The following is an 18,320-nucleotide window of genomic DNA, read 5'->3' on the forward strand; positions in this document are numbered from 1 at the left end:
ACATCGGGCTCTCTGCTCGGCGGGAAGCCTGCTTCTCCCTCTCCCATTTCCCCTGCTTGTGTTCCCTTTCTCGCTCTCTCTGTCCAATAAATAAATAAAATCTTTAAAAAAAAAAAAAAAGAACAAAGATGTCTAAAGATGTCCCAGAGGAAGTGATGCAAACAAAATACTTCCCATTAAAGGAACTCTCAGAGGTTTTCACGACACTGAAATGTATGGGAATCTGATCCAAACTTAGAAGTATAACAATCTGCCAAAGCATAGGAAAGAGTCACTCTATATTGTAAGTTACAGGACAAGGAGACAAGCACCATTTAAACTACTCTTAAGTTTCTCTTTTTTAAGAAATAAAACTCTTACTTTACTATTCCCTTTTTTTCATTTCTATATACTTTCAAACCAATAGTAAGAGAGCTTTTAGTGTTTTGACAAAAATATCCAAAAGTGTGAAACAGTTTCAATTTGTCCCACTGATTATGATCACTTTCCATGATATCAGCTGGCACATTTTTATGATTCCTAATTACCATGGAAAGTGAGAATTGTCTGTATATTAAACTAAAGTGAACTAACAGCAGTATATATATATATATTCACACACATATATAGTTTATATATATATGGATATACAGGTATGTAGAAAAATAGATATAGATGTGTGTGTGTGTCACATTCTTGAGATGATAAACTGCTTCAGATAAAAATTCATGTTATATATACTTGTGTGTGTGTAGGGAATCATTCCACTGTCAAAGAGACAGCTAACTACAATCTTTCTTTTAGCAATAAAACCCTCTGAATTGAAGTCTGGTACTGAGGTTTCCAGAGACTACTATACTTTCCAGTATCCCTGCTGCTAGGTATAGGGACATGTTACTAAGTTTTGGTAAATGGGATGACAGAGCCATGTTATTAAATAAAACCACATACCTACCATTTTCTCTTGCTCCACCTTTCCTGTTGATTCAAATTAAATATTGTAATCATGGTCCAACATTTACCACGAAGATGAGGTATATCTCAAAGAATGGTAGAATAATAAGACAAAGAATTCTGGGTCTAGAGACAACCTCAAGCAACAGTTACCCTGATCTGCTAGAGCACCTACCAGCTTGGATTTTTACATGAGAAAAACAAATTAGGTATTGATATTTGTGTGAACCTAAGTTTTCATTTCTCTGGCATAAATGCCCAAGAGTACAGCTGCTGGGCTATATAGTAGTTGCAGGTTTAGTTTTAAAGAAATTGACAAACTGTTTTCAGAAGTAGTATAGATTTTACATTCCCACCAGCAATGATGAGTGATCCTGTTTCTTCACATTCTCCCCAACATTTGGTACTACCACCGTTTTTATTTTAGCCATTTTATACACACTTTTCTAGCCCTTTAAAGAGTGTCTGAGATGGAGTAGGCATGCAAGCAAGGTGCAAGAAATGAATGCATGAACATGTCAAGCACTTACTATGTACTGGACACAGTGTTACATGCTATTACATGTACTGATCTTTGGAAATGGGTCCTACTAGTGTAATATTTAGATAACGGTAAATTTGCTATGACAAAAGTCAAGTAAAGTTTGAACAACAGCAGAAGTTTATTTCATATAACAATCTGAGTCTAAAGGATCCAGAGATGACAGTGCTACCATGCTACCAGAGATCCAGGTTCTTGCTGTCTTGTTGCTGTTATCCTTAGCATGCAACTTTCGTTTCAGGGTCAAAGATGGCAGCTCCAACTCCTGCCATTATAATTTTTTCCAGCCAGAAGGAAGCGGTAAAGAAGAAAAGGAAGGTATGTGCATTTCCTTTTAAAGTCACCGCCCCAAAATTCACTTAAAGTTCTGTTCCCATCCCAGCAGTCAGAACCTTGAGTCCTGTGACTATACCTGGGATGTGTCATCTTTACTTTTATCATAAGAATTGTTATCATAGAAACTTCTTTTACTATAAAATAAGGGGATAATGGATAAGGGGGAGACAATTTAACCATCTCTGTTACAATAATTAAACTCATTATTGAGATAGAGAAATGAAAAATCAGTGATGTCACTTACATATCCTAACTTTAAAAGCAGGGGTCAGAATTCAAGCCATAGTCTGACACTATATTATTATTATATTATACTATTATATCCTACTCTAGAGTGCTTTGTTGCATAAAAAATGAATTTGTATTTTAGGAAACCATGACACCTTCATGCCACACAGAGAAAATTAGGTGTACAACAAATTCTTTTTTTATCAGTAAGACCTACATCTCCTTGAATGCTAAGTTTATATGTTTAGAGTCCATCTTCATGTCTGCTCTTCAGAAACCACAAAGGTGGGAAAATGGTATTTCAGGAATATACACTGGGAAAAGTATCAAAAAGTCTGGTAATAAAATGCTGACAAATACTGGCAAATAAAGTACTTATGTAAATAATTTCCAAATCTTGACCTCTCCCATAACTTCTACATACAACTAAATACATGAAAATCAGATAGGCAAACTACACAAAAAAGTATACTTTAGCAAACTACAACAAATTGGATTATATAATCATTCAAATCAACTAGCAAGAGATTCAAAATGAGGCCAAAAACAAACCTGGTTTTAGCCCACTGTATGGTTCATATTCATGTTCCAAGGCACAAACAATCATTTTCAAAATTCTATGTACTGCACTGCTATCCAAACGAAAATCAAGAGGACCTATAACAAGGCTTTTTGTAGATTTCTCCTGAACTGTTCCCATATCCTCACTTTTTCCTGAAGAAAAGTCTTGTTGATTTGTAGAACCTACAAGAAACCACATCTTATATTAATATTTTAAGCAATTAGATATACCAATTGTAATATTACTTTTATCTTTTTAGCTTATAGCTTAATGCCTTAAAACCAATTCTCCATTGGTTGAATAATCAGAACACTGCCAATCTGTATTTTTCTCTACATAAATGAGATGGTTATTATTAAAAAAATATTGATTCAAATAACAATTACCCCCATAATCTATTTAATGTTACAGGAAGTGCGATAAAATTGAAATAGTCATTCTTAGAAAATTAGTCTCTAAAATCTAACTGGCTAATATCCATATCCAGTAATTCTATACACAATACTATGATGTTGACTGAGAAGGAGGAGTAGAGGAAGTTGCATTTTACTCTTTTATCTTAGAAATTTCCCTGAAAAAATGTTCACAGGGTGCTGTGACAGGTGTATAGTGATCATGGAAGAGAACAATAGGTTTTACCTACTTTAAACTTTTTCCAGAATAAAATTACTATGTCCATGCTTCATGGTACAGAACCCAAATTCTTCAATCCCTTATCTGCCCATTATTGAAGAGGAAACCAACAGCTATCTTCTAAGAAAAACATCGGCTCTACCTACAGGTATTTCTCTTTATCTAATATGTACACTCCATACATTAGAGATTTGTTCTTAATACATAAATCCACTGTTGTAAGTGACAACGTATGATAATTTCTAATTTTTTTTCAGCTTTATTGAGATACATTTGACATAGTAACATTGTGTCACCAAGTACCCCACCCCTCTCCCCCTCCGCTCCAACAATCCTCAGTTTCTCATAATTAAGAGTCTCTTATGGTTTGTCTCTCTCTGATTTCATCTTGTTTTTCCCTCTCTTCCCCCATGATCCTCTGTTTTGTTTTTTAAACTCCACATAGGAATGAAATCCGATGAAAATTGTCTTTTGCTGACTGACTTACTCCAGTTAGCATAATACCCTCTAGTTCCATCCACATCATTGCACATGGCAAGATTTCATTTTTTTGATGGCTGAGTAGTATTCCATCGTATATATATACCACATATTCTTTATCCATTCATCTGTCGATGGACATCTCGGCTCATTCCATAGTTTGGCTATTGTGGACATTGCTGCTATAAACATTGGGGTACAGGTGGCCCTTCGGATTACTACTTTTGTATATTTGGGGTAAATCCCTATTAGTGTAATTGCTGGGCCAAAATAGAGCAGGGTAGCTCTATTTTCAACTTTTTGAGGAACCTCCATAGTATTTTCCAGAGTGCCTGTACCAGCTTCTATTCCCACCAACAATATAAGAGGGTTCCCCTTTCTCCACACCCTCACCAACATCTGTTGTTTCTTGACTTGTTAACTTTAACCATTCTGACTGGTGTGAGGTGGTAACTCATTGTGGTTTTCATTTGTATTTCCCTGATGCCAAGTGATGTGGAGGATTTTTTCATGTGTCTGTTGGCCATTTGTATGTCTTCTTTGGAGAAACATCTTTTCATGTCTTCTGCCCATTTTGATTAGATTATTTGTTCTTTGGGTGTTGAGTTTGATAAGTTCTTTATAGATTATGGATATTAAGTCCTTTATCTGATAAGACATTTGCAAATATTGGGCACCTGGGTGGCTCAGTCGTTAAGTGTCTGCCTTCGGCTCAGGTCATGATCCCAGCGTCCTGGGATCGAGCCTCACATCAGGCTCCCTGCTTGGCGGGAAGCCTGCTTCTCCCTCTCCCACTCCCACTCCCCCTGTTGTGTTCCCTCTCTCACTGTGTCTCTCTGTCAAATAAATAAATAAAATCTTAAAAAAAAAAAAAGGACATTTGCAAATATCCTCTCCCATTCTGTAGGTTGTCTTGGTTTTGTCGACTGTTTCCTTTGCTGTGCAAAAGCTTTTTATCTCGATCAAGTCCCAATAGTTCATTTTTGCCTTTGTTTCCCTTGCCTTTGGAGATGTGTCTAGCAAGAACTTGATGTGGCCGAGGTCACAGAGGTTGCTGACTGTGTTTTCCTCTAGGATTTTGATGGATTCCTGTCTCACATTTAGGTCTTTCATCCATTTTGAGTCCATTTTAAGAAAAGTCCAGTTTCATTCTTCTGCATGTGGCTGTCCAATTTTCCCAACACCATTTGTTGAAGAGACTGTCTTTTTTCCACTGGACATTCTTTCCTGCTTTGTCGAAGATTAGTTGACCATAGAGTTGAGGGTCCACTTCTGGGCTCTCTATTCTGGTCCATTGATCTATGTGTCTGTTTTCGTGCCAGTACCATACTGTCTTGATGATGACAGCTTTGTAATAGAGCTTGAAGTCCGGAACTGTGGTGCCACCAGCTTTGATTTTCTTTTCCAACATTCCTTTGGCCATTCATGGTCTTTTCTGGTTCCATACAAATTTTAGGATTTGTTCCAGCTCTCTGAAAAAAGTTGACAGTATTTTGATAGGGACTGCATTGAATGTATAGATTGCTCTAGGTAGCATAGACATTTTAACAATATTTGTTCTTCCAATCCATGAGCATGGAATGTTTTTCCATTTCTTTGTGTCTTCCTCAATTTCTTTCATGAGTGTTCTATAGTTTTCCAAGTACAGATCCTCTGCCTCTTTGGTTAGGTTTATTCCTAGGTATCTCACGGGTTTTGGCACAATTATAAATGGGATTGACTCAATTTATCTTTCTTCTCATTGTTAGTGTACAGAAATACAACAGATTTCTGTGCATTGATTTTATGTCCTGCCACTTTGCTGCATTCCTGTATGAGTTCCAGAAATTTTGGGGTGGTGTCTTTTGGGTTTTCCACAAAGTCTCATGTCATCTGTGAAGAGTGAGACTTCTACTTTGCCGAGTCAGATGCCTTTTCTTTTTGTTGTCTGATTGCTGAAGCTAGGACTTCTAGTACTATGCTGAACAACAGTAGTGAGAATGGACATCCCTGCTGTGTTCCTGACCTTAGGGAAAAGCTCTCAGTTTTTCTACATTGAGAACGAGATTCACTGTGGGCTTTTCATACATGGCTTTTATGATATTGAGGTAGGTCTCCTTTATCCCTACACTGTGAAGAGTTTTAATCAAGAAAGGACACTGTACTTTGTCAAATGCTTTATCTGCATCTATTGAGAGGATGATATGGTTCTTGTTTTTTCTTTTATTAATGTAGTGTATCACATTGATTGATTTGTGGATGTTGAACCATGCTTGTAAAGCCTGGGAATAAATCCCACTTGGTCGTGGTGAATAACCCTTTCAACATACTGTTGGATCCTATTGGCTAGTATTTTGGTGGAAATTTTTGCATCCATGTTCATCAAGGATATTGGTCTGTAATTCTCCTTTTTGGTGGCATCCTCTTTAATTTCCTGGTTGACCCACTCATTCTTTAGTAGGATGTTCTTTAGCCTCCATGTATTGGAGTTCTTTCCAAATGTACTCTTGTGATTGAGTTCAAGTTTCAAAGCATTGTGGTCTGAAAATATGCAGGGAATGATCCCAATCTTTTGGTACCGGTTGAGACCTGATTGGTGACCCAGTATGTAATCTATTCTGGAGAATGTTCCATATGCACTCAAGAAGAATGTGTATTCTGTTGCTTTAGGATGAAATGCTCTGAACATATCTGTGAAATCCATCTGGTCCAGTGTGTCACTCAAAGCCCTTGTTTCCTTGTTGATCTTCTGCCTAGATGATCTGTCCATTGCGGGGGGTGGGGAGGGTGTTAAAGTCCCCTACTATTATTGTATTATTATCAAAGTGTTTAATTTTGTTATTAATTGGTTTATGTAATTGGCTGCTCCCATATTAGGGGTATAAATATTTACAATTGTTAGATCTTGTTGGATAGACCCTTTAATTATGATATAGTGGCCTTCCTCATCTTTTATTAGTCTTTGGTTCAAAATCTAATTTGTCTGATATAAAGACTGCCACCCCAGCTTTATTTTGATGTCCATTAGCATGATAAATGGTTTTCCACTCCCTCACTCTCAATATGTAGGTGTCTTTGGGTCTAAAATGAGTCTCTTGCAGACAACATACCAATGGGCCTTGCTTTTTTGTCCAATCTGATACCCTGTGTCTTTTGATTGGGGCATTTAGCCCATTTACATTCAGGGTAACTATTAAGAGATAGGGAGCTAGTGTCATTGTATTACCTGTAAAGTCACTGTTTTTGTATATTGTCTCTGTTCCTTTCTGGTCTATGTTACTTTGGGCTCTCTCTTCACTTAAAGGATCCCCTTTAATATTTCTTGCAGGGCTGGTTTACTGATCATAAACTCTTTTAGTTTCTGTTCTTCCTGGAAGCTTTTTATCTCTCCTTCTATTTTGAATGACATCCTTGCTGGATTAAGTATTCTTGGCTGCATATTTTTCTCATTTAGTACCCTGAATATATCATGTCAGTCCTTTCTGGCCTGCCAGGTCTCTGTGGATAGGTCTGCTGCCAGTCTAATGTTTTCCCTTGTAGGTTACAGACCTCTTGTCCCAAGCGGCTTTCAGGATTTTCTCTTTGTCTCTGAGATTTGCAAATTTCACTATTATACTTTGAGGTGTTGATCTATTTTTATTGATTTTGAGGGTTCTCTGTGCCTCTTGGACTTGAATGCCTGTTTCCTTACCCAAGTTAGTGAAGTTCTCTGCTATAAGTTCTCCAATATACCTTCTGCCCCACTCTCTCTTTCCTCTTCTTCTGTGATCCCAATTATTCTAATATTGTTTCGCTTTCTGGTATCACTTATCTTTTGAACTCTCCCCTCATGATCCAATAGTTGTTTATCTCTTTTTCTCAGCTTTTTTTTTTTTTTTTAAAGATTTTATTCATTTATTTGTCATAGAGAGAGTGCGCCCAAGCAGGGGAAGCAGCAGGCAGAGGGAGAAACAGGCTGCCACTGAGCAGGGAGCCCGATGTGGGACTCAATCTCAGAACCCCGGGATTATGACCTGAGCTGAAGGCAGACACTTAGCCAACTGAGCCATCCAGGTGTCCCTCTCAGCTTCTTTATCCTCCATCATTTAGTCCTCTATATCACTAATTCTCTCTTCTGCCCCATTTATCCTAGCAGTTATAGCCTCCATTTTTTTATTGCATCTCATTAATAGCCTTTTTGATTTCGACTTGATTAGATTTTAGTTCTTTTATTTCTCCAGAAAAGGATTCTCTAGTGTCTTCTATGCTTTTTTTCAAGCCCAGCTAGTATCTTTATAATCGGTATTCTGAACTCTAATTCCAACATCTTGCTTATACCATACTGATTAGGTCCCTGGCAGTCAGTACTCCCTCTTGTTCTCTTTTTTGAGATGGTTTTTCCATCTTGTCATTCTTGCAGAAAGTGTTCGCTTTTCTATTTGTAGAGTTGCAGCAATTCTTTTCTTAGATCTCTGTTGAGTTTGCAGATGTTCAGAATGATTTAATAGCTATCTAAGCTGAATTCCTGGAACCAAACTGCAGTCTCTTACTCCTCTGCCATCTTGAACTCCTCAGCCCCGGTAATTTCTAATTCTTAAGCCATTTTGTTTATTCAAACAGAAACAGGAAAGTAAGGCTTCCTAGCACTTAATACCTTTAGAATATAGAAAGGCCCAATTAAACACAAAAGTTCTGTATCCACACTTTCTTTTTTTTTTTTTTAAGATTTATTTATTTGAGACAGAGAGACAGCTTAAGCAGGGAGGAGGATTAGAGGGAGGGGGAGAAGCAGACTCCCCGCTGAGCAGGGAGCCTGATGTGGGGCTCAATCCCAGGACCCTGAGATCATGACCTGAGCTGAACACAGATGCTTAACCGACGAGCCACCTAGGCAACCCCATATCCACTCTAATAACTTTTTCAAAAATTACTTTTCTGTAATTTCAAACAAAGGATTTCAGTTCAATCTTTAGTCTCAGTACCAAAGACAAAAAATAATTTAAATTTATCACACACAGGTATTTCCATTATAATTCTTTGCTATTCTGTACATAAATGTGTAGAACTTCTCTGTTTGTATGTTATGATCTAATAGTTTGTTGGAAAAAAAGTTAAGGACTAAGATATTTATAACATTGTATCCTATTCTTCGAAGTGGAAAATATGAAAAATTTAAAAGTTAACAAACTACCAGTTTCTCATACTGAACATATACAAGCAGCCCAGCAAATACAACTATGTCTCTATCTTTTAGAAAGTGTAGAAGCAACATATGCACAAATAAAATTTTCAGTGCTTGGTTTCCTTCACTTGAAGGACAACTACTTGATACTCTACCTCCTCACAAGATATGGAATCCATAACACATGCAGAAGACTTCATACTGAACCAGAAGAAACCTACCATCTTACATTTGGTAACTACAACACTATAACAATTTGTAAAGTTCTTAGTTGCCCTTTCCTATATATAATTTGTTACTGAATATCTCTACCTCAATATCCACAGGTACGTCAAAACACATCTTTTCCTCCAAAAATCTTACTTGTTTCTATCTTCCTTGGTGGTTATCACTATTCTCCAAGTAACTCAAGACTAAAATCTGATACACAATTTAAATTTAATTTGTAAATAAAGCAATGCAAAAGCAGTGAGTGAGGGTTTTAAGCACAGAATTAAACCAATCTGAAAGCTCGTGAGAAGCAGGAAGCCAGTAAAAAGCCATTAAAATGTAGAGAGGACAGTAGATTGGATGAGAGTGGTAACAGTGGAGTTTACAAGAAGTCAACGAATATAAAATAGATTTGTAGATGAAATTTGACAAAAAATATGTTGATGGACTGGAAGCTAGGAGAGGAGAAGTAGGTCATGATGATTCCTAGGTTTCTGGCTTGAGCAACCAGAATACAGAAGAAGAATTTTCCAAGACAAGAATATTGAAACTAAGGGAAAAGCAGTAAGCAGTAGACAGTCATAAGGATTTTAATAATTCCATTTGAACATACTCAGTTTTTTGTTTTTTGTTTTTTAAAGATTTTATTTATTTATTTGACAGAGAGACAGTGAGAGAGGGAACATAGCAGGGGAGTGGGAGAGGGAGATGCAGGGTCCCCACCAGGCAGGGAGCCCAACACGGGGCTCAATCCCAGGACCCTGGGATCATGACCCGAGCCAAAGGTAGACACCCAACAACTGAGCCACCCAGGCGCCCCTTCAGTTTTGAAATATTTGTGAGACACATAAAGAAGTAAAAATATCAAGTATGCATTGGATATTTAATTCTAAACTTAAGGAAGTCTGGACTAAAATTATAAATATGTGCATCAACAACATATTAAAGGTACTAAATCAATGGAAAAGAATGAGAGAACGTCAGGAAAGCATCTAAAGAAAAAAGTAAACCCAAGGTTTGATCAATGAGAACACCAACATTTAGAAATCCATTACAAAAAGAGGAAGCAGAAAATTACTGTTCTTTCCTTCTGTTTTCATCTTACAAAACTTAATGATCTTTCAAGATCAACTCCTCTGTGAAGTTTTAAACCCTACACATAAAAGTAATCACTTTCTGACCTAGACCTCTCTTAGCTCTCCATCTTAACTACTGTTCTTAATGTGCTATATTATAATCATTCATTTAAGTGTATAAACACTACCTATTAGTTTCTTGAGAAATGCTTTGGTCTTCTTGGCATTCACTATATCAAACTCATCACCTAACACACAAAAATCAATATATGAAAAATTAACAAAAAAGGATTAACTTATTTTCACTGTTTTCAATATGAAAAAAAGATGAAAATAAGCACAATATAGTATATTGATGAGCACATAAAGTATCAGTTAAATTTTTAAAAACATATGATTGCTTTTAAAACATGTAAGACTGTATCCATTATCTCCAGAAGAATTTATTTCCACTATTCTGCTTGAAACAACAGGTTTTTTAATAAAAATATCTAAATAACCTTCAAAATGTATTTAACATAGAAAAGGAAATGTTTATGCTTTTTGACAACTTAATGCAACATGAAATTTGATGTATCAAAACTTCAATATTTGGTACATAATAGAACTAAATCTGATTGGCTATGTAAAATGTCTTCTCAATCAATTACACAAAGAAAGGATTAAGAATCTAAATGTCTAAGAAAATTATAACATGATATTAAAATTATTCCATTCCCCAAAGTACCAGAAGGTAAATCTGATTTAACAGATTATAGCCAGTCAAGGATCAACGGATTCTGAAGAGTCTTTTGTTTCTGTTGTCCAAGGAAAAGCAAACATAATGGAAAGAAACTAGTACCTTTGCCACTGATGTTCTCCATTATATACAGGTAATCCATGTAAAAAGCCCCAAACCTTTGCATTCCAGCTATTTCAGTGTATGTCTCCTGCCAACAAAGAAAAGCAAACAGAACACACATTGTACAGAAGAGACTTCAGAGTTTAAAACCTGACAGGTCAAGAATCAAACATACATCCTTATATACAATGTGTATCAACTAAAAGGATTACCAAAACAAAAGAACAAAGGCTATCCAAAGAATTCACTTCTAAAAAAGGTAATGTTAACTCTACTAAAGACAACACAAAAAGACATCCATAATTCTACTAGACATTTTGACCACTTTATCAATAATGTCTATCGGTTAATGAATATCTATAATGGAATAGGATAGTACACCCTTGACCTTTAACACCATCACAAAACTGTCCAATATATACTCTGAAATATATTTAATCTTTATTTATTCCAGTGCACTTATATGAAACAACTCAAATACTAAAGATATACTAAAGTATTGAAAAGATAGGTAAATATGCAGATTAAAATTAAATTCTTTACAAAAGTAAATGTAGTAAAAAGGGTTAAAATATATATTATTTATTCTTTTATACTAATCTTCAGGTAAACTTCTTTGAATTTTTTAATTTATTCCCTAAAAGTACATTAATTTAACATGAAAAATTAAACACTAAGACACATACATAGTAAAATGTGAAATTCTTCATCTCCTCCTATTAATCCCATATCCAAACGTAACTGCAACTGAAAGATAACTCTACAAGTTTCCTCTATGACTATTTTAACAGTAGGGGATGGATAAACAAACTAACTGGCTACATAGTAGATAGAAGTAGAGACCTATGTGCACTCTTCAAACTTCTCTAAGATGTAGAAGCTGGACAAAAATATTCTAAATGCTTCAATAAACAACTAGCATTCAGAATGTATTACTCGAGAAGAAAAATGGCAATTACAAGTATTCACACAAAATATCCACCCAAACACAGCCTAGAAATTGGCTCAAATATATATTCTCTGACCTTATGATGAGTTGCATCCAAGATAAATTCTGCACGAGTACCATTATTTTCTGGGCTTCGGTAATCAAACAATGAATTTGTAAGGTATGTCAAACCTTTCATACTCAAATTTTCACCACAAATGAAGAAACAGGCTTCCTGAAAATAAATGCAAAATTTTTGAACAGGAGGAAAAATCATTAAACTGTTAAAGAAAATAAAACCGTGATTTTATAACACCCATTCAGTAGTCAATAGAAATCACTACAATGTGAAGTCCTGTAAAAAGACAAGGAATTCTGTCTCCATTTCACTGCCTTTCTTGGCAAAGAACATTTTAACAAACCAAAAAGGAACTCCAAGTAGCTGCCATAAACAAGAAAGAAGAAACATTTATGAATTGGAAAGTATTTGGAACTACTGTCCAGGTGTTAAGTGCTACCAACTTTCTAAATTCCCCTGAGCTCTATAATTTCCTACAGGGGAAAACAGTAAAGTTCCTTTCTTAAGCCAAAGATATATGAAGTCTAACAGATTTTTTGGTATAGTTAAACACTTCAATAAGCACTTCATTATCCCTGCATTCTATCCAAAAAAAAGGGGGGGAGGGGGAGAATTTGACTTACAGTTTCACTTCTATTCATACTCTCTTCAAAATCTTTAACACCCATAATTCCCTTAAGGCACAAGGCTCTGCAGCCTACAAAACCAATCTGGCAATCGAAGAAAGGCTCTCCCATCATAAGGGCCTATAAGAGGGAAGGAAACATTAGAACTAAGAATTTGAATTTCATAAAAATGTTCCAGGCTTAAAAAAAATTAACAGGCTTTCCTTGTAGAATTTCTGAATTAGTAGAAACTTCTTTAGAATTATGGCCTTTCCAAATTTATTCTCCTCAGATCATAAACCCTATTAAATTAAGAAACATCTTACTTAACTCTGTATCCTCAGATCTTTGTATCCTCAATGACTGGCACCTTATACATACATACGAGCTCACAAAAGTTAAATGAAAAAATGAAAGAATTCATGTTGCATGTTACAGTAGAATCTTTGTTAAAGTAATAATTATTTCAACCAATACTACTGATGACTAAGATAGAAAAAATCATGAATATATTTTAAACATACCACTATGATAAAAGCCTGCATTTATTAAATATTAACATTAAGGACCATTCAAAAAAGTTTTAAATATATATGTTCAATGTTGAAAGATTACCTCAACTGTAGTTCCTTCTTGTTCCCAACACAATACTTCTTTGGATTTTACTTTCTGAGGGCTATAATAACTACTCTCAGCTTGCATTTCAGTGAGCTAAGAAAACAATATAGGAACATTAAGTAAGTAAAATTAGTATTAGATAGCAATAAACTGTCATTTATTATGATGAATTGATGGAAACAGGGCCAATTTTAAGATTCGGGAAATTTAATTATTAAGCAGGAAAACAGGTGCAACAAAAACAGCTGTAACAGATTATCCATGGTATAAAGGTTGAATATGCCACTGTAAGCTCAAATAGAGAATTTAAATACCATCCTCCTTTTATTCAACTTCTTTGTCTTAACAATATTGCTTAAAAAGGTAAAAGCTATGTAGCTATAACAGTCTCATATAATGGTTCATATATTCTGCCAATATTTTAACCTCAATTCATTTTATATCCCATACATATTCAACCAGAGTTAGTTCAATCATTTCCAAAATTTCTCCCAAATTTTTCATCAAAAAGAAAACTATTAAAATACCCACAAATTCAACAAAACTTCATTTAGCTCTATGAGGGAAGTAGGTTCATGGGTGTTTACTTTCAAAGTATGTGTCTCAGACTCATTCGATCATGCAAATACTTTATGAGTGACAGCTAGTAAGTACTAATCTAGATGCTGCCAAAACCACCACCACCACCACAAGCCTTGCACCCCTGAAGCTTACAACACATTACTTGTATGTATCTAGACAAACTGAGATAAATTATTTTTAAGAGGTACTTTTCTAAATGCAATGTGGTATCCTGGTTTGGATCATGTTACAGAAAACGACATAATGAAATTTAGTTAAACTCTGGAATGTAAAAGAAATGCACCAGTGCTGGCTTCCTAGTCTGGACAAATGTACTATGATAGCATAAGATATTAACAATAGAGAAACTGAGTAAGGAGTCTACGTGAACTCTCTGTACGTTGCAAGTTTTCTGTAAATCTAAAACTGTTCCAAAATAATGTTTTTATTTTTTCAAAGGTATTCTGCCCATGTTTACTAATGAGACCCTTCCTTACTCTTGTGAAATGGATGTATTATTCAAACATTAAGGCAAAGTCAAAGATCACATTAAAAAAAAAACAAAACAGTATTTAATTTAGGTCAAATAGAACTTATTAAACCAAAAAGTTATAATTTTAAGCATGATAACTTCTTTATATTTAAAATCAACTAATTATTCTCATTCTTTGTAACAAAAAGTTTATATATAAGCCCTTATTTTTTAGATGCTTCTAGAACTAGTATACAATGTCATTATTTTAAAGTACAATTCTATAAAATGCTCAAGTAAAATTCAGTATTTTAAACTTGATCACCCTTCAGCTGTCTACAATTACTGTAAAGAAAAAGCAATTAATTGATTAAAAGGACTCAAACATTACAAGAACAATCTTCAACATGATTTCTTAAATGCTACATTTAATTTGGCATGATTTTTGTTGGATTGATATCAACTGTTCAGAATGCTAATGTAGAAACATGACCTTATTTTCTGACCAAAATATGAACCACAAATTAATTCCATACATTCCTTAAATCCAAGCTGAACAATGAATTCTGTTTTCCTCTTAAATCTTAACATATTTCCCTTAGAGAAACCTTAGAAACATAAATGTTCTAAATTTTTTAAAAGATGTATTACCTAATGACAACTACTGCCCTAAAAGTCTATAAAAGTTTTATATTTAAATACAAACTATTCTGACTCAGTTTAATACAATTCTTCTCATCAATGAAGAGAAATATACCAGAATAATTTCAAACTGAACATAAGTGGGGTGCCTGGGTGGCTCAGTCATTAAGCATCTGCCTTCGGCTCAGGTCATGATCCCAGGGTCCTGGGATAGAGCTCCACATTGGACTCCCTGCTCTGCGGGAAGCCTGCTTCTCCCTCTCTCACTCCCCTTGCTTGTGTTCCCTCTCTCGCTCTCTCTGTCAAATAAATAAATAAAATCTTAAAAAAAAAATTGAACATAAGTATGCAAAAGTCACCAGAAAAGACAGAACTTTACTAGCAATCCTTAAATTCCCTCGCAAACTTATATTAAAAATAACTTCTGGATCATCTAAAACTGGCAATATACCATATGATTTAATGCATATGTGGAATCTAAAAAACAAATGAACAACAAAAAGAATCATCAGACCAATAAATACAGAGAACAAACTGATGGTTCTAAGAGGGGAGAGGTGTGGGGGGATGGGCAAAATTGGATGAAGAAGAATAGGATATACAGGCTTCCATTACGGAACAAACAAGTCATGGGAATGAATATAAAAGGCACAGCATAGGGAATATCATCAAAGACACTGTAATAGCATTGTATGGTGACAGATGGTAGCTACACTTGTGGCGAGCATACCATAAGGTATAGAGATGTGGAAGCACTATGTTGTACAGCTGAAATTAATATAACATTGTGTGTCAACTACACTCAAAAAAAAATTACACCAAGAAAAGTTTTAAGTATAACTTAAGTTCTCAACAAAACGTTAATTCATGCTGTCATTACTAAGATATGTTTATATCTTTTAGAATTTAAGCTTGAATATTTATACTTACAATTAATGCAATCAAAATCATTATTGCCAAAAACCTCTATTAAATGCAGAGATATATCATGAAAAAAAATTTTAATTTAAAAAATAAAATTGACAATATATGTAATAATAGTTAGCAATGGTTGGCTTTTTTATTATATATTTTATTTTTTTTAAGATTTTATTTATTTGAGGGGCGCCTGGGTGGCTCAGTCGTTAGGCGTCTGCCTTTGGCTCATGGTCCCAGGGTTCTGGGATCGAGCCCCGCATCGGGCTCCCCACTCCGCGGGAAGCCTGCTTCCCCTCTCCCACTACCCCCCGCTTGTGTTCCTTTTCTCGCTATGTCCCTCTCTGTCAAATAATAAAATCTTTTTAAAAAATTTAAAAATTAAAAAAATTTTTTAAATGTTTTATTTGAGAAAGAGAGAGAGAGACAGCACACGTGGGAGGGGCAGAAGGAGAGAGAATCTCAAGCCGACTCCATGCTGAGCATGGAGCCCAACACAGGGCTCCATCCCAGAACCCCGAGATCATGACCTGAACCAAAATCAAGAGTCAGATGCTCAACTGACCTTGCCACCCAGACACCCCGGTTTTTCTATTATCTATTTTAAAAATTTTATTATTTTTAATTTTACAGGCTGATATTATTTTCATCAAAGCTAGATCAGTGAATTTCAATTATGAAATTTATAATAAAAAATAAATTGTTCCATAGAAGAATTCAGAAATGTAAAATAGCACAGCTAATGTATTTTTATCATTTTTGCCCCAAACTTTATTACCAAAAAAATCTTTTAAGTCAATCAAGCTCATATTTTGCTAAAATTCATTTTCTACATCTTTCAGGGTTTGTCATATTAGAAAATACTTAATGGTTTTAATTAGAAAAGTCTTTAAATTAAAGACTATTTACTTGAAGTATTTTTAATCTACTATCTGGTGTAGTTATAAATTGTATACCTTTACCACTGATTTAAAAAATTTATTTCAAGTAAACAATCCAAGCCAAATTAAAAACACCATGAGAGCAAAAACCTGATTTTTTTTCCCTGTGCTACATTTCCAGTACCTAACAAGTTACCTGGAATAATACCTGGAATACTACTTCACAGGCTGGACCCATGAGTTTATCTCCTTCAGAAAAATGCCTTCATAATAATCCAACAAAGACAAATAAAATTAAAGAAATAAAATCTAAAAGAGGATCCCAAAATTTTGGAAGGTGGCAAGCAGATGAGGAGATAGGCAGAAGGAAAGAGGATTTATTTGTTAAATATATACTGGCAATTTCCAAGAGTTGGAGATACAAGTAGCCTTTTTAAAAATTACCACTGAGTTCGGTGTACTACCAAAAAAGACTATCCTCAATTTTCTGAAAATTATTCTTTCATCCACTGATGAACATTTGAGTTAACTTTTTTTTTAGGGTTTTTGTTTGTTTAAGTAATCTCTATACCCAACGTGGAGCTCAAGAGTCAAGAGTTGCATGCTCTACCAACTGAGCCAGCCAGGCGCCCCAGGTTGTTTCAACTTTTTTGGCCTTTGTAAACGTGCTTTTATGAACATTTGTGTACATCTATTTGAGCACAGCTTAATTCTTTTGAGTATGCACCTACAAGTGGAATTGCTGGGTCATATGATTCTAAGTTTAACGTTTCAAGGAACCACCAAACTGTTTTCCACGGTGACTGCACCATTTTAAATTCCCACGAGTGTTCACATTTGCTTTTAACCAACTCCAACTAAGATCCCACCACTGTCAAATCACTGCTCTAGTCAAGATCACCAACAATTCCCACAATGCCAAATCCAATAATCCATTCTCACAAATGACCTACTTGTTCAACTTTAAGACATTTGTGGCACTCAGCTTCCAGATAGACACTCTTGGTTTTCTGCCTAACTTATTTTCAGTTTCCCATGCTATTTCTGCCTTTTCTTTCCAAATAATTAACATCACAGTGCCGCAGAGCTTGGCCCTAGAACCTCTCCTTTATATATGTATGTATGTGTATATACACACACCCACACACACACTGATTCCAGTCTTAATGAAATCCTGACTCTCAAACTTATATACCCAGACCAAACTTCTAATCTGAACTCTAGATTCATTAATCCAACCTGACAGCTGTACTTGAATATACAGTGTGCATCTTAAACTTGTCCAAAACCAAACTCCTGATTTTATCTCAAACCTAATCCTCTCGCAGTCCTCCTTATGTCAAAAAACCCAAACTCAATTCTTCTAGTTGCTCAGGAACCATCCTTAGATACTCTTCATTTATGTCTCACAATAAAATCTATCAGGAAGTTCTGTCCTCTTGACCTTCAAAACACATCCAAAATCCAGTTACATTTCACCACCTCCCCCTTGCTTTCATTTCATCCTAGTCCAGCAATCATTATCTTCTGCTTGCAAATTCCTATCATCTGTCTGATCTTATTTCTGCTTTTGCTCCCTATAATCTATTCTCAACACAGCAACCAGAGTGATGCAGTTTAAAACATAAATCATCTTGTA

At 35.1% G+C, this 18,320-nt stretch overlaps 1 protein-coding gene across 16 annotated transcripts in view; it reads right to left on the reverse strand.

The window, feature by feature from the left end:
* The window catches only part of VPS13B (vacuolar protein sorting 13 homolog B), a 768,399-nt gene that overhangs the window by 666,809 nt on the left and 83,270 nt on the right, over positions 1-18,320 (reverse strand). For all 16 annotated transcript variants that reach the window (XR_010410572.1, XR_010410573.1, XM_064588058.1 and 13 more), the window contains 5 exons: positions 13,208-13,303; positions 12,611-12,733; positions 12,006-12,143; positions 10,981-11,068; positions 2,591-2,782 (listed from right to left, as the gene is read on the reverse strand). Coding sequence is in view for 14 of the 16 variants with exons in the window: in XM_064588058.1 (XP_064444128.1) it covers positions 2,591-2,782; positions 10,981-11,068; positions 12,006-12,143; positions 12,611-12,733; positions 13,208-13,303 (637 nt within the window). In the remaining 2 variants the exon portion in view is untranslated. The remainder of the gene's footprint in view (positions 1-2,590; positions 2,783-10,980; positions 11,069-12,005; positions 12,144-12,610; positions 12,734-13,207; positions 13,304-18,320) is intronic.

Source organism: Mirounga angustirostris, unplaced genomic scaffold, assembly GCF_029215605.1.
Source record: "Mirounga angustirostris isolate CCGP_5_RB_7025 unplaced genomic scaffold, mMirAng1.0.hap1 SCAF_4, whole genome shotgun sequence".
NCBI lineage: Eukaryota > Metazoa > Chordata > Mammalia > Carnivora > Phocidae > Mirounga > Mirounga angustirostris.